This window comes from Nyctereutes procyonoides, unplaced genomic scaffold (genome assembly GCF_905146905.1).
Source record: "Nyctereutes procyonoides isolate TBG_1078 unplaced genomic scaffold, NYPRO_anot_genome, whole genome shotgun sequence".
Classification (NCBI taxonomy): domain Eukaryota; kingdom Metazoa; phylum Chordata; class Mammalia; order Carnivora; family Canidae; genus Nyctereutes; species Nyctereutes procyonoides.
In genome coordinates, this window is record NW_026575125.1 from 109,709,664 (window position 1) to 109,735,722 (window position 26,059).

Sequence of the window (26,059 nt, forward strand, 5' to 3'; positions counted from 1 at the left end):
TGCATTTATAGGGGGAACACCTGAGTGGCTCAGAAGTTGAGCATCTGCCTTCAGCTCAGGGTGTGATCCTGGGTCCAGGGATCAAGTCCCACATCGGGCTCCCTGCATGGAGCCTGCTTCTCCTTCTGCCTGTGTCTCTGCCTCTCTCTGCATCTCTCATGAATAAATAAATAAAATCTTTTAAAAAATGCATTTATAGGGGTACCTGGGTGGCTCAGTGGTTGAGCATCTGCCTTTGGTTCAGGGCGTGATCCCAGAGTTCCGGCATTGAGTCCCACATCGGGCTCCCCAGAGGGAGCCTGCTTCTCCCTCTGCCTATGTGTCTGCCTCTCTCTGTGTGTCTCTCATGAATAAATAAATAAAATCTTTTTAAAAATGCATTTATACTTAAATGCATCTTTATTCTAAAACTACATGCAAGTTGAGTGGCCTTTTGATTTAGCAGCTACAATAGAACAGCTGGTCAGCTGGAGTATTTTCCTGAAGAGTTGTGCTCCGAAAAAACGAAGAATGACTAAATGAAGCAGATGTAATGTTTTATGAATTTTTATTCTACTCATGAAATATTCATGGACCCAAAGTCAACATGGCAGCAAAACACCTTGTCCATTTCTTTTGGGTGACCTCCTCCAACTGTGGCAGAGCTTCACTACCTTGGAAACAAATTGTTCCTCTTCTCTGACAAACCCTAAGAGAATTCAGCCACTATGAAATGCATCTAGCATCTTGTCAAGAAGACATGATGCTTTTCTTGATTAATAGGATTAAGAAGGTTATGTGTATATAGATGTCCACTCCAGAGAAAACTGCAAACCTAGACCAGCCAGGAGACTCTGATCAGGCTTCCTAGCAACTGGAAGTCACACAAAAGCAACAGCATGTATATAGCAAATATGAAAATATCATCCTACCTAATTCAGCTATTGAATTAGTAATGGGAGAAATGACTTTTCACAAATGGAGATTGCTGAAATTATAATACCACTTTTTGGGCAAAGGCAAGCTGTAATTTCCTGTTGCTTAGAAGGCTCAAAAATATATTTATCCCAAGGTCATTTTGGTATTATCCTTTCGTTAATGTGTTTCTTCCCCTGGGCAAAGTGACTAAATCAAATATAGACTTTTAGATCCATAGCTACATTAAAACAAAACAAAACAAAAAACTGCTATGATTCTGGTCTTTAGATTCTCTTCACTCTTTTCATTTTGCAATGCTTTGACAAACCAACAACTGTGCTGTCAAGTTTAGAATTTAAATAGACTTTCACAAAAATCTTCATGAACACCAGCTGTAATGTCACCAGCCAACTCCATCTTTATTTTCTGTCTTTAAACAGAAAGCATAGACTCAGGATGGCTCTTGCCAGCCACAGCTTGGGAGGTAGGCTGTAAGGGCGGTTCTTCCCATCTGTGAGAAGCCACACAGAATCACAAGACCAAATGTGTGACGGAAGAAGCATCTAGATCCCCAGGAAGTTGGATTGTGACTGCTTTGGGGAAAATGTTATTGTTTTTAAATTATCCTTGTTGCACCCAAAATTCAGTCACTGAGCAGGAACACAAACTGCCAGTAAGGCCAAGCTCATCACATCCTTTTGTGGAATTTGGAACATTCGTGGAAAATTCGAAAGGTACTGCTCTTTCATTGGCCTGGTGAGGGCAGAAAGGAAGACCAGAAGCAGGGAAGAGCCTGAGAAGGTGGCAAAGCAACAATCCTGTGCTAGATGAAGTTTGCCAGGGGTAGGATACAAAAAGATAAGCCTAAAGAAAGAATTGAGGGAGGAGAAGAATGTCAGATTTGGCAGGAGAGGCAAAAGGCTTTTGGAACTATGTAAATATTTTATAACATACAGTCAGAGCTGACGGAGAAACTCAACTAAGAAAAAAAAAAAGAACAAATGAACAAATTTATACATTGTGAAGAGGAAAACTGAAATAAAGCATTGGACAAAGTGAAAATGATCCAGAGACTGAGGGAAGAGAGAGACAAAAAACAAAAACAAAAACAAAACAAAAACGCGTTTCCATTTATATATATATATATATATATATATATATATTTTTTTTTTTTTTTTTTTTACTTATTTATGATAGGCACACAGTGAGAGAGAGAGAGGCAGAGACACAGGCAGAGGGAGAAGCAGGCTCCATACACCGGGAGCCTGACGTGGGATTCGATCCCGGGTCTCCAGGATAGCGCCCTGGGCCAAAGGCAGGCGCCAAACCGCTGCGCCACCCAGGGATCCCTCCATTTATATTTGTAGAAATATTCTTTTTTAAATTGGTGCATTGTACAGAATGAGGAATTGGTGGTTATATGGAGGCAGCGTCCTCGGTTAAGTTTTTTTCCTTGTTGGATAGTCCCTCTTAGTTGATTCTCAACTACGTTTCCCGCATCTTGGTCAGGGGTCTGCAGGCTCTCATGTCTGGTAGGGATTTCTTTCCATTGGGAGGTGATGCTTAGGATTCTCTCCCTTCTGATCACAGTTCCTAAATGCTCCTGCGTAGAACTGTGCTGTCAGGTATGGTGGCCACTAGAGCGTGCGGCTATCGAGCACTTGAAACGTGGTCTGGTCAAAATAAAGATGAGCTGTAAGTTCATCAGATGTTGACGGATTAGTATAGGAATGAGCATTTTATTTTATTTTTTATTTTATTTATTTATTCATGAAAGACACGGAGAGAGAGGCAGAGACACAGGCAGAGGGAGAAGCAGGCTCCATGCAGGGAGCCCGATGTGGGACTTGATCCCGGGACTCCAGGATCAGGCCCTGGGCCAAAGGCAGGCGCCAAACCGCTGAGCCACCCAGGGATCCCAGGAATGAACATTTTAAATCGCTCATTTATGTTTTTCTGTTGGTGATATGCTGAAATGATCACATTTTTGATATAAGAAATACATCTTATGAAATTCCACTTGTTGCATTTTCCTTTTTTAATGTGGCTACTAGCAAATTCAAAATTGCATACGTGGCTCACATTTGCCCCTTGTGTGATAATTCTATATGACAGCACTGCTGTAGAAGGTAAGATAAGGACAGGACTTTGACCCTTCTGCACATCATGAGTCCTATGTCAGTTCAGGTGTGACGCCCTCAGTGTAAAATATAGCATGTTCTATAGTGACATGGGTTTAACCGGGGGAATGGTCTTTTTTGTGAAGTCAAGAGCAATTATTTTGGTAGAGAGAAGACCTCGTGTTTATGGGAGCTTCATGATTCGAGAGTATGTTGTAAGCAAAGCAAAGAGGCAGGAGCTGAAAATAAACCATTTGATTCTTTAGTAGCTGGTTTATTTTGACATCTTCATTGTGAATTTGGCCTTTCAATTTTATCTATTTTTTTTCTTTCTAGCCGGCAATACCTGCTGAATGGGGCATGGCAATAATTACTAAGCTTGGATTAAAATGTAGGACTGAGCTCATAAGAAACTTTACATTTCAAAGCCATCCCGTTTTGCCCTAAATAATGTAACCAAACAGATCTGAAGGTTTTGTTGAAAAATCTGTTCAGAAATTGGTTTATGGGCAGTATCTTACTTTAGCTGTGTGCATCTGTATTCATTGATAGGATTCCCGAGTGTTGCCAGGATAAAACTGGAAGAATAACATTATTTTTATAGTGACACCCCAGTGTATCATGTACTTTTTATGTTGTGATGAACCAAGAACCATGCTGTCAATGATATGGAAAACCCAGAGCTTTTCTAGTTTGCACACACAAGAAAATTGTTTCCTTGTAAAGCTGACAATACTCGTTAAAATGCCTTTGAATTCAAAGTGGGATTTTCTAACACCAAATGCATCTTCTAACTATATACACGTTTTCAATATAATGGTGACCGTCAGGCACAAAAGTAGATAGATGCATAAAAAAGTTGTTTTCATTCAACTAATATTTAATTTGACTTTACTACAGGAGGGTGCATTGTGAGATAAAGGACAGCTTCATGAGGATTATAATCTAACTGGAACAATCTTCCTATCTATGCAAAGGTAACTATCAGTATGGCTCTAGATGCCAAGGGAACAATGGGCAGGTCAGGTGACAGGCACTGCTAAAGGTCACAGTAAGGACACTTCCCTAATTAGCTAAGGTGTTAGCAGTAAAGAGACCGGAATCTTGGGTCCTAGATATCTGGGATTAAGTTAGGGCTCTCCTGCTTCATAAATCTGAGGGCACAACCCCTTTTCCCTGCACCCAGGTGCCCGGGGTGGTTGGTCTTTCAGGTTCATCCTCCAATCATAATATTCTGATGGACACTATTCAGGTCCTTTTGCTTCCTTAAGTATCACTAAACAAATGTAACCTGCATGGCCAATTTTGTCAAAATCTGGGACTATAGAAAGAAGTTATGTGCCAGAGGAAAACAATAAAATACGTGCTATTTAAATTGAATGCCCTCGAAAGGAGAAAAAAAAAATAAGGGGGAAATATGAGAAAGGGAGACAGAACATGAAAGACTTCTAACTCTGGGAAATGAACTAGGGGTGGTGGAAGGGGAGGGGGGGAGGCGGTGGGGGTGACTGGGTAACGGGCACTGAGGTGGGCACTTGACAGGATGAGCACTGGGTGTTATTCTGTATGTTGGCAAATTGAACACCAATAAAAAATAAATTTATAAAAATACAATAAAATAAATTGAATGCCCTCTTCTCATTAAAGTCCTCTGATTATTTTCTCCAATTGTGAGTTTCCAAAGACTCTGCTTATTTGTTTATTTTTAGAATACAGGTTCTGATCATATTACCAGCCTCCCCTCTGTCTTGTCCTCGGTGTCTCCCTTCCCTCACCTACACAGTTTCTCACTCCCAGTCTCCTCTGTTCCTATCTTAGGCAGAGCAATTTACTTCTACTTTTGACTCATCCTCGACCTGCTGTAGGCAAGCCTGGGGAAGGGTGTGTGAGGCGGGGGTGGAGGGAAGAGAATAAAGTGACAATAGAAGTAAAAAGGCCAGGGCACCTGGATGGCCCAGTTGGTTAAGTGTCCAACTCTTGGTTTCAGCTCAGGTCATGACCTTAGGGTCATAGGACTGAGCCCCACATAGGGCTCTGTGCTCAGCAGGGAATCTGCTTGAGGTACTCTCTCTCCCTCTGCCCCTCCCCAAGTGTGCTCTCCCTGTCTAAAATAAATAAATCTTAAAAAGAAGAAGAAGAAGAAGAAGAAGAAGAAGAAGAAGAAGAAGAAGAAGAAGAAGGAAGAGGAGGAGGAGGAGGAGGAGGAGGAGGAGAAGGAGTAGTAGTAAAAAGGCCGGCAGGATATTTGGCCAAAGACAGTTTTCAGCATTCTCCAGGCATCTTTTACAAGAACAACTTTTTCCACCCCCCAAAAAATAAGCGAGCTAACTTTGGTTATAAACATTGCACATGATTGGATTCTTCAGTCAGCTGAGTCAAATGTCACTTCATAGAGTCAACACAAATGGTGACCAGTAATACGGTTGAGTGTGAAAGGACTGCAGTTTCAAGATTTTTCCTCTTTTCTGTTCTCTTTCTCCTCTATTATTTGCAGAATCTCTATCATCCTTCGTAGATATGTAGACCCAAGTGCAGTGAAAAGGCCTCCTACCTTGTATAACTAGAGAATTTTCTGATGGAAACTCATCCAGGGACATTCACCAAAAGTGTGTAATGGTGTCGCCCAGGTCCCAACATTCTTGTCTGTATTTCTTTGACATGAGTGTCAGAAGCTGGATCTCAAAATTGTTTCCTTTAGTCAATTTGAATACTGAATGTGGTGTAAATTTAGAGTACTTTTATCAGTTATTTATACATTTATGAAGCAGTCTCTTTTTTTTGACTATTATAAAAGTTTATTTAGCAAAAAAGTTCAATATGAAAATGCACATGACCTGATTTTTATATTGTAGTAAAACAGGTACGATGGATAGGGGACATGTGGAAGCAGTTAATTTCTTCTGATGAACACACCCATTGTTTATACTCATTCCAAGGCTTCTTTTTTAATTTTTTTTAATTTTTTTTAATTGAAGTTCAATTTGTCAACATATAGTGTAACACCAAGTGCTTATCCCATCAAGTGCCCTCCTCCATGCCCATCACCCAGTTGCCCCATACCCCCACCCACCTCCCCTTCCACTACCCTTTGTTCGTTTCCCAGAGTTAGGAATTTTTCCCACTCAGTTCCCCTCCTTTCCCTTATAATTCCCCTCACTATTTCTTATATTCTCCGTATGACTGAAACCATATGATGATTGTCCTTCTCCAACTGACTTATTTCACTCAGCATAATACCCTCCAGTTCCATCCACATTGAAGCAAATGGTGGGTATTTGTCGTTTCTAATGGCTGAGGAATATTCCATTGTATACACAGACCACGTCTTCTTTATCCATTCATCTTTCGATGGACACCGAGGCTCCTTCCACAGTTTGGCTATTGTGGACATTGCTGCTAGAAACATTGGGTTGCAAGTGTCTCGGTCTTTCACTGCATCCGTATCTTTGGGGTAAATCCTCAGCAGTGCAATTGCTGTGTCATAGGGTAGCTTTATTTTTAACTCTTTGAGGAACCTCCACACTGTTTTCCAGAATGGCATTCCAAGGCTTCTATGTGATAATACTATTTCCTCATATTACCAGCATTCCAATATTGTTCTGTTGCCCACCAGTTGCCTTCTCCACACATTCATCTATCACAAGATTCATAAACAGATCAAACCCCCACAGTATTCCTTGGACATGTCTGCCACCATTTAATTTCAATGATGATTTCTTGTCCATAAATTTTTTTAACTAGGGAGGGTGAGCCTTTCTACATGATGTCTAGCTCAAAGATCTGAAGCAATCCCTTTTAATTCCCACGACAATCTTATCTGGCAGGGCTTCCAATTAGTCACATTTTACCAAGAAAGAAGTTGAGGACCTGAGCAATGATTTGCTCAATGTCACACAACTGGCAGGTGGCAGAGCCAGAATTTGAAACCAGGTGTGTGTGAGTGCAGAGCCCACACTCGTGACCCAATTTTGCCTCTCTCACTGGATGGGCTTGGAAAGGCTGCATCGAGAAAAATGGCATTTGAGCTGATTTTTGAACAATAATGAGTAGGATTTTGATAGACGGATATGTATGGAGATGGAAGTTCAGAGAGAGCAACCCAGATTGAGAGCACCACAGGAAAAAAGGCGCCATCAGGTTATGATGCATCATATGAATCTGGTGACACTTCCAGGAAATTAGTTAGCAACAAGGTGTTTTCAATCATGAGCTTGAGATTACTGGCAAACTATATTTAACTAGCCCTTGTCAACCACAGTCTCATATATGAGTCTACCGTTTCAGATCTTGTCACATCAAATAACTTCAAGACAGTAGATGAGGCTTATGGCTGTGTCTTTTTCATATAAGATAACTCTTTGAGCCATGAATTGAAGTTAACAAAAAATAGTATCAGGTAAAATCAGAGAAACTTAGAGAGCACTAAAATTATTTAGAAAAAAAATGAATTTTACTTCGTAATAATTTTCATAATACAGAAATGTGGCTAAGAGAATGCTAACGCTTCTGACAAATGTTGCCAAATTGCCTTATATAAATGTTGGACTTTATTTGACAGTACTCCTTTTGTCACATCATCCTTACCACTGGGTTTTAGTCCCCTGTCATTCTTGGTGGAAGTCCACTGACTTTTTGAACAAAACCGACTGCACCCAAACATTTTTTAATGATGTGGGTTATCATTATAAACTTTGATCACTTTTCTTGGTTATCATACAATGATGGTTTACCCCTGTAGTAAGTAGCCTCAGAAAATATTTTTTACTTCTTTTGCATGACATATTTATGGTTTTCCTGTATTATTCATTCTAGTCAGGCTGTCAAAATCCTCTCTTTATAACCCCCTTCTACTTTCGATCTGCTGCAGCTTATTAAAGCTTATTATAATTCTGTCTAAAGTTAAACTACCTCTGAGTGAGAGCCTGGAATGTTCCCTCATGAATAAACTTATGACATCTATTTTGGCTGCTGAAGACGTTTGTTTGTTTGTTTATATCCTGGTTTTCCTATGTGTTCTGAATACTTAAGGAAGCTGTGGACATGAGAGCTGGATAAGGAGGGATGGCAATAAGTATTCAAAAGTAGAATCCTTAAAAGTACTTTTAAGAAGAGCTCTAGCAGTGAATCCTTTCAATCAAAGCACAGGAAATGAAGAGAATTAATATTTTATTTATGTGTGTTCCATATTAAACCAACTGTGAAGTCTGAGAAAGTTATGTCTTAAAATTTTAAATCTTAAAATGTTTAAAAGCCATAAAATAAATATGTAAAATATATCGTATGAAACTAGGAAAACATTTCACCATATTCCGGAGGTTGTCTAGCACAGTGTTTAGGAGTATGAGCTCAGGAGCCAGATTCACTGGGTTTGAAACTCAGTTTCTCTGCTTTCTAGCAGGATGAAACTGGAGAATCCCTTTTCTACCTCTATGTTTTCATTTCCACATCTGTAAAATGGAGGTGATTAAGTACTACCTGCCTCTGTATTGTGCTAGGGGAAATAAGCCAGACTGAGACAGGCAAATAAATACCTTAGGATTTCACTCCTGAGAAGAATCTAAAAACAAACAAGCAAAATTAGAATCAGATTGTAAATACAGAGACCAAACTGATGGTTGCCAGAGGGGTAGGGTTGAGGGTTTGGGCAAAATGGATGAAGGGGTGTGGAAGAGACAGGCTTCCAGTTGTGGGATGAGTAAGTCATGGGGATGAAAGGCATAACATAGGGAACAGTCACTGGTACAGCAATAGTGTTCGGTGGCAGCACATTGTTGGCCTACTTGTGCTGAGCACAGCATAATTCCTGAATTTGTTGAATCACCATTTTGCACATCTGAAACTAATGAAACACTGTGTGTCAACTATGCTCAAATTAAAAAAAAACAAAACCAACTTTCAAAAACACTACCCACCTCTTCGGGTTGTTGGGAAGATGAAATGAATTAATACATATGCATATAAAACCAGTAGAAACTCACTTGGCGTATAGTGAGTGCAATTTAAATCCGGCCTTTCATTAAACAAGAGCTGTTTCACGTTTCCTTTTGTTTTTGTTTTTAATCTACCAAGTCCACTCTACACAATGTATATACTTGTACAGCACCGTAAGCTCTATAAAGTTAGACTTTGTCTTATTTGCTACTTCAATTCAGTATCTAGCATGGTGTTTAGGACAGTAGGAGCACAGTATATTTGCTAAAAGAATGACTGAATGGATCAAGGTTGAAAAATTAGGATTTTAGATGTGCTAAAGGGCAGTCCCATTGTAGATGGGGAGTGGAATTATTTTCACTATAGCAAAGTGTCAATATTGGCAGGGCCTATTCGAGCCTGACGAGTTTTGTGATAAATACCATGTTCTTTGTAAGACTATTCCTTGGTATTTAACTTAATCTGATTATGTGATAATATCAAGAATGATGAGCTAGCAGCCATGTTAGAATTAAACTATTCATTTTTTTTCTTTAAACTATTCATTTTATCATTAGAAGAAAAGTAATAGATGAAAGGCAATGCAAGCACATTACGTAGGTTCTGTTTTGACTTACAATGTTCCCATTGTATAGAGGAAAATTTTGTAGGAGATATCGAAAATTATAGTAAATAGATATTTTTAGACTGTTTCTGATATCAATACGATTATCTGAAGAGATTTTAAAAATTCACTCAAATGTATTAACATTTCTGTCAATGAAAAACATCACATGTACAAGTAAAATAAGCTTAGAGAAATCTTGCAATGTGTTTAAAGTCAAAAGCATGCACCCTTAATACATAAAAGGTATGTGTAGGGAAGGAAAGCACATATAAAGAGAAAAATGGGCAAAAGCTATAACAGGCAGATACAAAATAAGAAACACAAATGGTCTCAATAAATCTTACAGGTAATAAAAATGCAAATTAAAATAAGATATACACCCCACCCCCTGGAATTGGTAGAGTTTTTTTTAAGATTTTATTTATTTATTCATGAGTGACAGAGAGAGAGAGAGAGAGAGAGAGAAGAGAGAGGCAGAGACACAGGCAGAGGGAGAAGCAGGCTCCATGCAGAGAGCCCGACGTGGGACTCGATCCCGGGTCCCCAGGATCAGGCCCTGGGCTGAAGGCGGTGCTAAACCGCTGAGCCACCCGGGCTGTCCTGGTAGAGTTTTAATGATAAATATTCAGCTGACAAAATTGTGAGAAATGAACACTCTCACACCCTGCTGGTGCTAGTGTGAATTTGTACATCCAGTCTGCAGAGCCATTTAGCAAAACAGAATGTCTTGAAAATGTTTATACCCTTTGACTCAGCAAGTTTACTTCTAGGAATATACTCCATAAAATAACTGGGCAAGTAGGCACCTATAAACATGCAAGGATATTTATCATATAAGTTGCTTCTAATATTGAGAAAAAAGAAAGTGATTTAGATGTTGGTTTGATTGGCTTTGGGCTAATTAAATACATGGAGATGTGCTATATGCCAAGAAATACTACATCATTTATTGATTTTTTTATTATATACTACTTATATTATTTGCATTATTTCATCGACTCCTCACCATGACACTAAGGACTACTTAGTGCTCCATACTACAAATGAAAAAATTGATGATCAGAATAAATGTCAAGTCCAAAAATTCAAAACTAGATCTATCAAATACCAAGGTTCAGGCTCTTAACATTATGCTGTATTGTAGTATGTGGTGGCTTGGAATGAAGTGAAAAGAACAGATGCCAAATTGTGCATGGATATGATCACATTTTTATTATAATTATAGATAAAGATATATAACCACGTGCTGTTGTTGTAGAAGACTTGAATGCCCTACCTTTTCGCATATGTTTTCTTTAATAACTATATTGGTTCATGTGATTTTGGAAGGTCTAGGTTCAAATGAATTGACTTGTTTGACTTAACTGCTAAACGGCTAGACTCATGCTTAAGAACTCGGTTAAATTGAAGATCATTATAGGACAACAGAGAAGTGTGTGTCTGTGTGTGTCTGTGTGTGTGTGTGTGTGTGTGTGTGAGAGAGAGAGAGAGAGAGAGAGAGAAAGACAATGAAAGACAGAGAAAGAAAGAGACTATACTCTAAGTATTGTAATGGAAACTAGTTAGATGACTTTTCCATTTAGTGGCTAATACGTTCCACTAAGTTTATTTCAATAATTGAAATAATTCACTTCTTACACAGAACAACTCCATCCCATGTCTTAGAAAAACCTGTCAGGAGTGAGTATAGTTAATTGGGTCATGGCTTTACATAGTCACCTCTGCACTCGACTTAAATGTGTCCTTTGTTTACCATAATCTGGGTGAAATAATTTTACAATAATGATAATAGTGCAATCACTGTCACTCTTTTGATAACTCAGTTGCCGAAGACATCATCATAACATTTAATTTATAAATTTAATTCAATTCTTGTTTATGCTCTGTGCCAGATAACGGGGAAATAAAGACATGGTCCTTGTCCCTGTAAGGCACACTGTCCTTTGATGGAAACGGGTTTTTCCATGCAAAGTATATTTTTGTGTAGTAAAAAATATATTATGGGAAATTGAAAAGTGATCAAAATAAATGGCATTGAGTCTTTTATTCAGTTAGTTACTGGGTGCCAGGAATTGTCCTGGATACTATGGACACAACAACTGGTAAAACATAGTACTTGGTCCCAAGTGGCTCACAGTCTAGCAGGGTAATCACAAAATAATCAGCAAAACTAATTTTTGCAAAAGGTGTAATGGAGCCTTAACTAATTGAAGTGACATGAGAGGAGCTGAAAAAATTGTTTCACTTCGGACACGCAAAACGTGATGAAGTGAAGAAACTCCTCTTGGAAATGTTTCAGTGAACCTGTACATTGGATATTATTGCCTGTTGTATTGCAAAACCATTTCCATGCATTATAACTGCAATCTCCTTTTCATAGGCCAGAGCTGCCACTAGAGGTATCACATGACCACAACCATGTAGTCTAATATGTTTCCTCTACCTTGAAATTAATGAAGCATGTTTTCCCTCGGAGTCAGAAAGTAGAAAGCAGAAGATCCAAGTCAGAAATTAGTCGGATGAGTGCTTTGCCCAGGTGGTCGAACACCCACACTTTTATTTATTTGTATTTTTAAGATTTTATTTTAATTTCAGTTCGTTAACATACAGTGTAACATTTGTTTCAAGTGTACAATATAGTGATTCAACAATTCCTTACAACACCCGGTGCTCATCACAACAGGTGCCCTCCTTCATCCCCACCACCTGTTTCACCCACTGCCTCCTCCCCCTAGTGGCAACCCTCAGTTTGTTCCCTATAGTTAAGAGTTTGCTTCTTAGTTTCTGTTTCTCTTTTTTCCCCCTTTGCTCATTTCCTTTGTTTCTTAAATTCCACATATGAGTGTAGTCATATGATATTTGTCTTTCTCTGACTTTATTTCGCTTAGCGTAATACTCACTGTCTAGTTCCATCCACGTCATTGCTAATGGCAAGACTTCATTCTTTTTATGGCTGAATAATATTCCACTGTGTATATACACCACCTCTTCTTTAACCATTCATCAACCTTGGACGCTTGGGCTGTTTCCATAATTTGGCTATTGTGGATGCTGCTGCTATAAATATTGGGGTGCATGTATCCCTTTGAATTAGTTTTTTTGTATTCTTTGGGTAAATACCCAGTAGTGCAGTGGAACACCCCGTTTTAAGCTAGAGCTTAAAGATTCACAAAGTTTCTCCAAGAAACTCCTTGGGAAAAACTTTAGCCCTGACACTGGCATTCTAGGGCCTGACAATCAATGGTATTGTGGGCTTGAGTTATTGCAACTGACAATCCTCTCAGCAAATCAAAACTCAACAGTCCCCATTACTAATGATCTATGCCTTCTTGCAGACCTCATCTCTTGCTTCTAAACACTGAAACATCACTGGCCATGATGATGGGTTAGACACAGATAATAAAGTAAAAAATCATTTATGTCATCAACACCCTTTGCCTGACTATCGGAAATGCAACAATATTACCCCGTCTAGTCTTGCTCCAGCAGAGGGAGTGATATTATAAATAAGAAGGAATGAGCTTTCTTATTTTCAAATTTGCTTGTCAGGCTCATAAAATTTCCAGACTCTAATCCATTTTCCTGGGCAATGGAGTCCCAACTCTTTTTTCTGGCACACAGTGTCTTTATGCCAACCTCTCCAGCCATAATTCTTACCATCTATTTTCTTGCACCACAGGCTCCACCTGACTCGATCCTCCTGGAACCACTTACTTATCTTTTATTACGTAGTTTGACAGTTAACTGATGCTTTATCCAAAATAAAAGTAATCCTGTACTCCTTTGGAATTTCACCCTCTGCTTACATTTATTTATAAAATGTTTACACTCTCTATTCAACTAAAAGCTCCATAAAGGGAATCCTTCTGTCTTAGGTGTCTTTAAAAAGGTGTTCCCAGCATTATATCCACGATATAGTTGGTACTCAGTAGATTTTTATTGAATGAGTTAATGAGTACTCTAAGCAGATATTGATTGAATCTAAAGTTTTGGCATAAAAGGATGTCTATACAGGGAAAGGAGAAGAAAATTCTGGATCTGTCCATGTAAGCAAAATTCTAACGGAAAAGATATAAAGGTCATATTAGAGTATCCTGAGGCAAAATTCGGATCTTTGAGAAAAATTTGAAAATGTAGTATGATAACCAGAGAAAATAGACCATAATAGGCCTATTTTTCTTTTTGTACATGAATCTTCACATGTCAAGAGAAAAGAACAGATAAAATTGAAGGGATAATGGTTTGGGAAAATAGTGAAAATAATTGCTTTATATTACTAAGGTAGTAACAGGAAATGATCATCTGGCAATTGGAGTACAGCTCGAGGCTTATTTCTTCACATAGTGAAAGAATTTCTGATGCAATTATGGCAGGAGACCCAAAATTGCTGTTCTCTCCATTAAAGACCCCATACATATAACAGGGAAACCCAAATCACTCCCTTAAATGCCTCAGTGTGATGAGTTTGGCTATCTAAATCAGAAACTAACCCCTCGTGAAGAGAAAAGAAACCGGCATTTTGTCCCCAAATACCGGTGAATAAAGCCACTGGTGGATTGTGCAAGGAGCCCCCAAAAGATAAGGTCCCTGCCTCTATGGTATCTATATTTCTAAATTTCTAAAACTGAAATAAATTGTCAAGTTTAAAAGGTGAGACCTTGAAATTTTATCATGCACTACTGTTACTGGTTTTTTTTATTTAAACATTTTATTTATTTATTTTAGAGACAGAGAGAGAGTGTGTGCGAACAGGAAGGGGCGGGGGCTGCCAGGAAGGGGGAGAAGCAGATGGACAGGGACAAGCAGATGCCACTGAGTGTGGAGCCCGATGTGGGGCTCAGTTTCAGGACCCCGTGATCATGACCTGAGCCAAAACCAAGAGCCAGATGCTTAACCAACTGAGCCACCCAGATGCCCCACCTCTTTTACTGTTAAGGGTGCCCCACCCTCTTTTACTGTTGTTGGCGCTATGTGTTCATAAACACAGGACTGTTAGTTCAACTGGAGTACTTCATGAATGATATAAAGAAATCTTGCCCTCATCTGGTGAAGGGAGTTAAGCAAATAAATGAGTAAAATACATAGTATATTACTTGGTGACACATGGGGAAAAATAAAATGGAAGAGGAGCAAAGGAAGAGTGCAGGGTGGGGGTTGCCTCACTGCTCCAGAGCCATATGTAGGTTAGAATCCTGAGAAGTATTAGCCCTCTTGGGATAATAATCGGAAATCAAGAAAACAGGCACAATACCATTTGTCTTGACGATCTCAAGGTAAACAATAGGTGGGAGGTATTGAATGTTGACCAGAAAGAGAGAGATTCTTATTAGAAGCGCACAGAACTCTTGGGCATCCTTTCACTCCCGCTAGTAGGTGCATGGAGGTCTGATACTGGGCAGTCATAGGCAGATTAAAGGCATCTTCTGGACTTCTGCTTTGGAGGCAGAAGAAACCTTGAGTGGAATGTTCTGATCCAGATCCCACTGAGGTCAGGGACTCCTCATCCTCGGTCAAGTACAAAAAGTCTGGAAGATAGGATATTGGAAGAAAACACACTGCTAACACTTTGCCATTGGGTGTGATACTATTCAATTCCAAATTTACAAACTTCTAATAAGAGGTCTTCCGATTTGGGGCGCCTGGGTGGCTCAGTCAGTTAAGTGTCTGACTCTGGATTTCAGCTGAGGTCATGATATCAGGATGGTGAGATCGAGCCACGTGTTGGGTTCTGTGCTAGGCCTTGAGCCTGCTTAAGATTCTCTCTCTCCGGGCAGCCCAGGTGGCTCAGCGGTTTAGCACCACCTTTGGCCCAGGGTGTGATCCTGGAGACCTGGGATCGAGTCCCACGCAGGGTTCCCAGCATGGAGCCTGCTTCCCCCTCTGCCTGTGTCTCTGCCTCTTTCTCTCTTTCTCTTTCTCTCTCTCTCTCTCCCTCTCTCCCTCTCTGCCTCTCATGAATAAATAAATAAAATCTTCAAAAAAAATAAAGATTCTCTCTCTCCCTCTGCCCCTCCCCACTCCTCTCCCTCTTAAAAAAAAAAAAGAGGTCTTCAGATTCAAAAGTGGTTTTTAATTGAGACAAAAGCTGAATCACAGAATCAAGAAATTGTCTTGGGGAGCGGAGACTGGGGCAAGCTACCTCTATGCTCCAAAGAGTCCTTGCTGACAGTGAAAATAACTGAATAGGATTGATGGAGAATCTTCACGTATTCCTTCTCTGTGAGAGAAGTCTATTACTAAAGATGTATCAGCAAAACCCATAATTTATGCTTTCTATCTAGCCTCTGTATAGTGTAAGCCCATCATTTTGGAAATGAGTCTCGGGAATCAGGTAGGAAAAATCAGAAATTTCATTCTCTATCAAAGCTCACCGAGAGTTGACAGTTTAGGGAGAGCAATGAGACATGTAACCAAAGAACTAAAAAACCAACTGTTGCCCTTGTCGAGTCACCCTTCTGAGCCACTCCAGTGCTTTGGGGCCCTCGAGAAACTTCAAGACACTCAAATACCAATGTGGTTTTCTTTAGCTTGGAGATTTCATTATTCTCATAAAGCTGTATGTGAAATGAAGCTGTCATTCATGAAGCTGTCACAAGGAAGATAGAGCAGCCAACAACTCAGGACTGCTCGGCGACGTAAATTTTTGACCAAGATTTATGAAGTTCCAAGAAATCATTTTTTCCTACATTTCACCATCTTTTGCCACTTTCAGCTTCCACTTAACATATCACCCTAATCCCTCCCTCTCATTTTCAGGAAAGATGGGGTGAAGTTGTGCTCTGCTGCAACTTTAAAAACCTTGAGTTAAGAAATGGTAGTCAACTCAGGAGCGCCTGACCCCTGGCTGTCCTCTATGAACCAGCACTGTACTTTTCTGCACCTTTCCAGGCATCCTGACACGTTTCTTCTCTACGTACAGAATGATTACAAGATTAGAGATAGCCTACGTATTAACCAAGAAAATGGTTAAAAAAATCTTTGTAAGCAAAAAGAAGGTAGGTTATTGGGGAACGGCTTCTTTTACTGCTTATGGAAGTGCAGGATAGAAGGCTATGGTGCTGCCTTCTCCAAGAGCAAATGACTCCAGAGCTATGATGTTTAGGGAGGTATCCAGAATTTTCCTCCAATTTAGATCAAAATAAAGTCGACACTACATGGGTTTGTCTTGTGCCAAATAAAGGATGCACACCTCTTTTCCAGGGAGGATATGGTGGTGACACCTCCTTCTGGAAGCCTTAGGCTTTTATCAGACTGAAGTAGGGGAGTCCGTGTGGGGGGAGAGGCAACATTTGGGGAGTGAAGGTGGTAAGGATGTGCCAGAAAGGAGTGCTCTGAGAAGAGGTGTAGGGTTGAAAAGATATAAATCATGTCAGGGGATAGTAATTTGATCAGTTTGCCTAGAGGGAAAGTTCAAACAGGACAACATTTAAAAATGAGACTGGAGGCTCTCTGCTCCTCCCTGTTGGACAGACAGCTGCATCTTCTGGTGCAGGGCCAGCTGCATCCCCATGACATGATGGTGAAGGTCAGAGCAAACGGATTTGGCCGTATTGGGCACCTGCTCACCCGGGCTGCTTTTAACTCTGGCAAAGTGGATCTTGTCTCCATCAATGACCCCTTCATTGATCTCAACTACATGGTGTACATGCTCCAGTATGACTCTACCCATGGCAAATTCCACGGCATGGTTAAGGCTGAGAACGGGAAACTTGTCATCAATGGGAAGTCCATCTCCATCTTCCAGGAGCGAGATCCTGCCAACATCAAATGGGATGATGCTGGTGCTGAGTATCTTGTGGAGTCCACTGGGGTCTTCACCACCTTGGAGAAGACTGGGGTGGTCTTGGGTGGGGCCAAGAGGGTCATCATCTCTGCTCCTTCTGCTGATGCCCCCATGTCTGTGATGGGTGTGAACCGCGAGAAGTATGACAACTCCTTCAAGATTGTCAGCAATGCCTCCTGCATCACCAACTGTTTGACTTCTCTGGCCAAAGTCATCCATGACCACTTTGGCATTGTGGAGGGCCTCATGACCACCATCCATGCCATCACTGCCACCCAGAAGACCGTGGATGGCCCCTCTGGGAAGCTGTGGCATGACGGCCAAGGAGCGGCCCAGAATATCATCCCTGCTTCCATTGGCACCACCAAGGCTGTGGGCGAGGTCATCCCTGAGCTGAATGGGAAGCTCACTGGCATGGCCTTCCATGTCCCCACCCCCAACATGTCAGTTGTGGATCTAACCTGCCGCCTGGAGAAAGCTGCCAAATATGATGACATCAAGAAGGTGGTGAAGCAGGCATCAAAGGGCCCCCTCAAGGGCATCCTAGGCTACACTGAGGACCAGGTTGTCTCCTGCGACTTCAATAGTGACACCCACTCTTCCACCTTCGACGCCGGAGCTGGCATTGCCCTCAATGACCACTTTGCCAAGCTCATTTCCTGGTATGACAATGAATTTGGCTACAGCAACCAGGTGGTGGACCTCATGGTCAACATGGCCTCCAAGGGGTAAGAGCCTCCTGGACCCCTCTCAGCCCCAACAAGAACAAGAGGAAGAGAGAGGCCCTCAGCTGCTGGGAAGTCCCTGCCCCAACTTAATCCCCCAACACACTGAGAATCTCCTGACCTCCAATTTACATCCCAGACCCCGAGGAAGGGGAGGGCTTGGGGACCCCTACCTTGTCATGTACCATCAATAAAGTATACTGTACCCAGCCAAAAAAAAATAAAAATAAAAATAAGACTGGAAAAGTAAATTTGAAACAGATTGTATGAGTCTTTGAATGCCACAAGGTTGTAAACTAGATTTTTTTCAGTTATAAGTGATCAGTGACATATCTGATTCTTGTGCCTTATTTATCATTACACAGTGAATATCATCTTTTTCCAAACAAAAGCTACCTCTAGAAATCATCTTGGATAGCAGAAATCATTGATCTCAGAAGGTCCAAAGTCTTTTCTGATTGTTTAAATACTTTCAGATATAGCATATATCATCTAGACTGACCAACTATGATATATCTATGTGTCATTACTACTGGTGGTTCCAGAACATTTTCCATCACTTTAACGTCCTTCTCTTTGGAGCTTGTTAAGAATGCCCATGGAAAATATATACATTTAGAAAAAGAAAAGAAAACATGTACATAGATGTGTTAGAGTAGGACAGGGAAACTAGCTTATTTCAAAACAGTAACAAGGCCATTCCGTTGTTAATTCTTCCCCTGAATACTGAAATAATTTAACTCTCAGGAGAACCATTCATTGACAGGCACATAGTGACAGAATGTGTTATCTGCTCTTTGAGTTAATTTGTATTGATCCCCAAAAAATGTCAGTGGAAACTGCTGTTGCAAAACCATCTCCCTCAAACTGCTGCTGAATTTTTCGTCAAGACATCTAAAGATGATAATCCGAAGAATGAAGCAAAATTCAACAACTTTCAAATGAAAAGGTTCTCCTTTGAAAAATCATGTGTATCACAATGGCTTAAGATGATTTGAGGATGTCTTTATGCATGCATCATAAACTCAAAGAGAGAAAACGAGAAACTGGCTTGTTTGTAATTTTTTAAAGATTATTTATTTATTTATTCATGAGAGACACACAGAGAGAGGCAGAGACACAGGCAGTGGGAGAAGCAGGTCCCCTGCAGGGAGCCCGATGTGGGACTCGATCCCAGGACCCCAGGACAACAGGACCATGCCCTGAGCCAAAGGCAGACGCTCAACCACTGAGCCACTTGGACGCCCCTGGCTTGTTTCTATTGGAGAAAGATTATAATAACTTTCATATGGGAGGTGATTCTAGACTCGGCTTTCCCAGGGACATTTTCTATTAACTGATTTTTTCTTGTGAATGGGATGTTTTCTAGTTTCTTTACATGCCTTATAATTTTTTTGAAAACTGGACATTTTGAATACTATAATGTGGCAACTCTGAAAATCAAATTATACTCCTTCTTTAAAGTTTCCTGCTGCTGCTTGTGTGGTTGTCGCTGTTTGTTTACTGGCTTTTAAAAATTAATTTCGTAGTATCTGTATATTCTTTCTTGTGTATGGCCAACTGAAATCTCTGTTCCATTAGCTGAGTGGTAGCTAGGGATTTGAGAGCCTTTTCTTTTATTTATTTATTTATTTATTTATTTATTTATTTATTTATTTTATTTATGATAGTCACAGAGAGAGAGAGAGAGGCAGAGACACAGGCAGAGGGAGAAGCAGGCTCCATGCACCGGGAGCCCGACGTGGGATTCGATCCCGGGTCTCCAGGATTGCGCCTTGGGCCAAAGGCGCCAAACCGCTGCGCCACCCAGGGATCCCAGCCTTTTCTTTAAATACCTGGAACCAAACCAAACCAAACTAAAGATTATTCCAGTCTTTGTAGATCAGATATGTGTTGGGGCACTGCTTCATTGCATAGCCAGGCAGTTTAAAACTCTACCTTAGCCTTCGCTTCTTGGTTGTACAGAGCCTGAAGGTTGGCCAGTAATGAGAACTTAAGGACTTCTCAGGTCATTTCCGAGAATGTGTTCTGACCTAGGCATTCATGTAGACTTCTAGAGTCTTTAAAATTCATGGGAGTTTTTCAAAGCCTTTATTCTCCAAGTATTTTCTTCCCAAGATTCTTCCCTCCTAAGTTTTTGTATATTTCTTACTCCAACTGTTACCTTTTGTCCCAGGCAGCAACATCTAATATATTTGCCTATATTTTTGACAAATGCTACCCAGGGAGCCACCTTGGTCCTGAGGAAGCTTGGAGATAGGCAAAACAAAGGCAAATACTAATTCGAATCCCTCAGGGCACCATATGCAAGGTCAAAACATACATAATTCAAAGGAAAATCCATATTGCTTTCTCTTGTACCAGCAACCTTCACTTGGAGTGCACCCCGCCATTCAAAGCTACTGCCACACTGGAGTGTAGGAGATGATAACAGGGTACATCGAAATGCCACAGAGCTCTTTCACCAAAATGCAGCTGTTTTTTTCTTTGTTAAGCATTTCCTTGGTTGTTGTAAGTTTAGATTAGATTCCAGAGTTCCAGAAAAGTTGAATCTGGCAATTTTTGTCAGCTTTTCCATTGCTCTTGTGAAGGGTTGGCATTTTAGACTTCCTTCCTCTGTCAGATATCACTTTTATTACTTTTAAGCATTTGTCTCTGTACATTGAAAACCAGTATAGACATCTATGATCTGAAATGGCTTAAAATTCCATGTATCTACTGATAATCTTTTATTGTGCGTTTCAGTCTCTGATAAGAGGGATGAGGCTATGTTAACGAGGTTAGCCAAGTTAGTAATGAGGGTTTACTACACACAAGTCAGGCATTGTCTTCACTCGGTCAGTCTACACAGCAGTCGTGGGAAGTGGCTATTCTTATGTACACTTACAGATGATAAAAATAAAGTGCAATCATGTTGAGTGACTTGCTCAAAGTTACACTGTTAGTAAAGATATGACACTAGGATTTAAATCCACATAGTCTGGCTCTGGAGCCTATGCTCTGGACTACTACCCTCTACTACCAATACTACTGAGAAGTAGTCATCAAATAAGAATAATAACAATGAGGAAAAAAGCTTTAATGCCAAACTGTTTCTTTTGCTGGAGTTATTTGTTTTCTATGTCATAGATATGCACTAGCATAGAGTTCCAATCTGGAGCACCTGGATGGCTCAGTCGGTTAGGCACCCAACTCTTGATTTTGGCTCACTTCGTAGTCTCAGGGTTTTGGGATCAAGCCCATGTCCAGGTCCCCGCAGGGCATGGAGCCTGCTTGGGATTCTCTCTCTCCCACTCTCTCTGTCCCTCTCCACAATCTCTAAAAATAATAAAAAATAATAGGAGTTCCAGTCTCATAGAAGAGAATTGATTGATTTGGAAGTTCCTTCCTTGTCAGTCTTCACATACTATTTTGGCGTGGTTTCATTATTTTTTTGCTTTGCTTTTGCCCTTGTCAATCCTTTTATTTATTTTATCTATTTTAACTTATTTTGATACATTCCCATTGGGTGGCCAATAATTAGGTTGCTTAAGTGGCCTTTTGAAATCACATTTCTTCCTAATTAGAACCTAATTCTGGGTTGTGACATTTGTGGGTATTGATTTATGTTTTTTCATATATTAACTTCTGGGATATCGTTTACAAAATTAAATAATAATCCCCCAAATTAAAGCAAATTTCGCTGACCACTACTCCCTCATGTAAGAGTAGATTTGAAATCTCTTTGACAGAAGCTGAAGTGAGCTCTTAAATTCAGCTGCATTAATGTCAGGAGTCTGGAGAAGAACATTACAACTGCTAAGTGAAAGATTAACTAAAGAATATAACAAACGTCATAAAAAAAGAAAGAGGATTTGTGGATTTAGAGAGTTTGATACCATAACCACAACAGGAGAAAATGACATGGTACTTGAATTGCAAGGCTCTGAGATACTACTGATTTTTCTTTACCCCTTGAAGCGAATTGAAGTTGGTAGAAAAGCTCATGAAAGAAATAGCACTCACAATGTACACAATGCCTGGCTTCTTTTTGAAATCATAGGATTGCCGTAAATTTTCCTGAGAAGTAATTTGCAACAAATCATTTGAACAACTCTCTAAAATATTTTTCAGTGTAATCCTTAATTGGGTAAATTAGAGACATTGTGTTTTTTTTTTTAAACCACAATTAGCCAGAAAATGGCTCAAAATTCCATTGAATAAATGCTATGCTATGTAAGTGCTTAATTACCAAACAAATTAAGTATATGTTAAAGTCTAAACAAAATAATTCTGCATCAAATTACTATAAAAATGAGGAAAGTCTAAACTCTTCTCTCAGGAACTGAGTTTCTCCAGGTCTGAGATATGACAGAAGGAGGGCCATTAACAACAGTCAGAAAAGGAACAAGGTGAGCCACTGTGACTCAGCATCTCAGGGCTTTGAGCCTGGTCTGGGTCTCTTGGTCTGAGACTCAAGGTGAACCAGACCACTGGTGGGGACTTCTGAGGGACTCAGAGGGGGATGCCAAATTCCATCACATTCCATAGCAGATTTTCTTGTTCCCCTGAGGCCAGATGTCATGGGGACTTCTTAGCCTTGCCATCCAGGGCACAATGGGAAGTTCCTTGAGGAGGGTGTCGTGGGAGACACCTGCCTCGCCCCGGAGACCCTGAGAGCACCCCCAAAGGAGGTCTGAATCCAGTATCTTTCCCTTCTTGGCATCAGGAGAGCAGCATGGGGAGCCCCTAGCTCTGGAAAAGAGAACAGTGAGCCCCAAATAGAGTCATTCGTCCCTCACGATAGCAAACCAAGACTTAAGTTCCAACCTCTCCCAGGAATGGCCTTTTAACTAATCATCAGGTCTGAAATTTCTGAATCAGCATTAGTGAGGTCGTCTGCATGATAAAAACCCAGTTGCTCCCTATCCCCCCCAAAAGAAGATTAAAATCCTTTTGTTTTGTTTTGTTTTGTTTTGCTAATAATTTCCTTACCCTACCTATAAAAAAACCTCCTATTTTGTGCAACTGGGACCATCTCTCTACTTGCTAGATGGGATACTGCTCTGCCTGTGCATCACTTAACCTATTCTTAGGAGGGGCCCTCAAGGAAGGATTGTTCTGCATTGCAATGCTAGCTGAGGGTAGATTCAGTTCTTGGACCTGGGGAAGAAGAGAAAAAGTTTGATCAAGTCAGGTTAGAAGGTATGTTGTCTAGATGGGTCAGTGGCTACAAACAATTCAGCTCATCATTTACAAAACAAATGGGAATTTGGTCGATCTGTGTCTGGCCTGGTCCTAGGTAGAAGAAGGGGATCATCTCTGAGTCTTATCTAAGTCACGTGGGAACATGTGATTCTCTTGAGTAATGCCTTTCCCAGAACACAAAAAGGTCAAGGGATTTCTTAATCTGGAGGTTTTTCAGGTGCACTGGGCTCAAGATGATGAAGCAAGTAATGAGCCAGTGTGAATACCTCTTGTACATTATGAACACACGTTCCATATCAAGCCTACTGATCCTAGTACCACTCTCACAATTTCCCCTTGTGCCAACTCATTTGACTGCAAAAAATCACCTTTTCAGCTGGGTCACTGTTTTGGGACTTCCTGTTTCATCAAAAGCAAGAGGATGTGCTTATCCTCCCACTTTATCTCTCCATCACCATCATAATCAGGATCGATCCTTTGATCCCACTCAAGTTCGATGAGTAGTTTTCATATACATTTCACCTTTGAGGCCTGATATGAAGGGAAGATTGAGAAACCATTTGGCAAAATGATGAAGTGATCAGCAAAGCTTAAGAGATTTTCATGCTGTCAAGACCAACTCACTGGGACGCCTGGGTGGCTCAGGGGTTGAGCGTCTGCCTTTGGTTCAGGGCATGATCCTGGAGTCCCAGGATTGAGTCCCACATCGGGCTTCCAGCATGGAGCCTGCTTCTCACTCTGCCTATGTTTCTGCCTCTCTCTGTGTCTCTCATGAATAAACATTTTTTTTTTAAAAGACCAACTTATTAACTGAGACCATGTGGGAGTCAAATGTTCAGCCTGCCACCAGGATTCAAAACTAACAAAGTAGTTTAGTGCCTTTGACCTTTCAGGTATCATCTTTATATTCTTTCAGCAATCCCACATGAGCCCCTTTGCCTCTTGCTCTTACATCTAGTCTATCAAAACTAGCCCTCAGTGACTCAGTGCCCCCCAAAGAGCTCTTCAGGAAATGTGCTGATAAAGTCAGTCACTTACATGTATAAAAAATGATTGCAGGGCTTAACATGTGAGCCTTCTAAAAGACCACAATTTTATGGCGATTTTAGTTATTATTCCATTTGCTGCTTGGTTGTTGTTGTTGTTTTTTTTTTTTCCCCAGGGATAGGAAAAAGAGAGGTTTTATGTTACTTAATGAATAGTAGCGTGGTAGATTTTTAGCTGGTCTGATCATTTTCAGTGCACCACACAGTACTGGAAGACTGCTGATGAAGACCCATTCCAAAACATGACAGTGTTCAAGTCAAAGCAATTCTATGAACTTGTGTCTAGGCAGAAAACCTCCTACTGGATCAGGCCAGAGTGTGCAAAGGGCAGGCTTTCCCGTAGGCTGTCTGCATTTGAATTTTCTGGTTTACCAGAAGCCTGTGTTGGGCTAGTCTTGCCTTCCTACTTTCCCACAGCTTCCTGTTACCACTCTGACCTCATTTTCAAATCTTCTCCTACTCATTCACTTCGTTCTGCTTCCCTGAATATGCCAGGCCTGCTCCAGCCTTAGGACCTTTTTTTTTAGTGGTGCCCTATGCCTGGAATGTTTCTTTCCCAGAGCTCCACCTGACTATTCCTTTGTCTCCATCATATCTTTGTCAAAATATTTCTTTCTTGGTTAGGACTACCATGAACACTCTAATTCAAATTGCAACCTGCATCTCTCCACTCCCACCCTCCACTCCTAATCCTTCTTACTGGTTCAACGTGTGATCGTGCAGCAGTTCTCATATGTAGATGTCCCATATAATTTTTAAAATTATATTCATTGTCTTTTTCCACTAGAATGAGAGTGGAATTTTGATAATTTTGTTTATTGCTGTACCTTGGTACCTGAAATCATGCTCAGTGCATAGTAAGTAATCAATAATTATGTGGTAAGTTAATTAAGTCTCTGTTAAGTCAAAATTATTTTTAATAGATAATAAAATGACAGACAATATAATTAAACACTTTTCCATGGTATAGAACTAATTTGAATACGTACATTCAGCCCAAGCATGATCTATTTCAAATTAACAGCCAATTTCACAGTTATTCTTTTTGGTATGAAAAAAAATAATCGGATGTGGTCAGACTAAGCCTTGCCGGGCCTTTTGTTTATCCTGAAGGTGGAAACACTTCCTCGTGTATTGCAAATCTTTCTTCCATTACCAGTTGTCACAAATATTATGTATTTCCTACTTTAGATGTCTTTCCTGATGATAGGAAAGGTTAAAACTTAGGTACTAATAAAGTCTCCAATATCCTTATAAACAAAAAATGAAAAATGTTTTCTCCCCTTCCACTAGTCAGATATACTTAGTCATGACTCTTTCTCATTTGATGGCTCTTTTGTCCTATAAATATACTTCTCCCTTCCTGCTCAAGGCAGTCCTTTCTTATAGCACCTTGCTACCATTCAAGATGGTTGACTTAAATCAGAGAAGGAACTTGCAACTGTGGAGTTAATGGCATGCAAACTCCACTTTGTTTTCACTATCTTGTAGAGAAGACTGATTATATTTGAAGAAAGGTAGTAAATGATTGCTGTAGGGAAAAGGAAAAAAAAATCAATTCCGACTGTCTCTGAGGAGTGGAGTAAATCTAAAAAACAAATGTTCATTCAGGGTTCCTAGCCCCAAGAGAGCACACGAGGGAAGTCACAGTCTGTTAATCCCAGAGATACCAATCCCACAGAGTGAGAAATTCAGGAGGACCATATTGTTAAGAACCTACTGAAATAACATTCAGAGCAAACAGTGAAAATGGATGCTGGCTG

The 26,059-nt window shown here is 40.3% G+C and overlaps 1 protein-coding gene across 1 annotated transcript; it reads left to right on the top strand.

Annotated features, from left to right (window-relative positions):
• The first annotated feature begins 17,095 nt into the window (after positions 1-17,095).
• LOC129518115 (glyceraldehyde-3-phosphate dehydrogenase-like) lies at positions 17,096-18,070 on the top strand. Its single transcript, XM_055338131.1, has one exon. It carries the CDS (start codon positions 17,192-17,194, stop codon positions 18,068-18,070), a length of 879 nt encoding a protein of 292 aa, XP_055194106.1. The 5' UTR covers positions 17,096-17,191.
• The last annotated feature ends 7,989 nt before the right edge of the window (positions 18,071-26,059 follow it).

Coding starts and splice junctions, on each gene's coding strand:
- LOC129518115 (XM_055338131.1), top strand. CDS start 17,192: ATGGTGTACATGCTCCAGTATGACTCTACCCATGGCAAATTCCACGGC.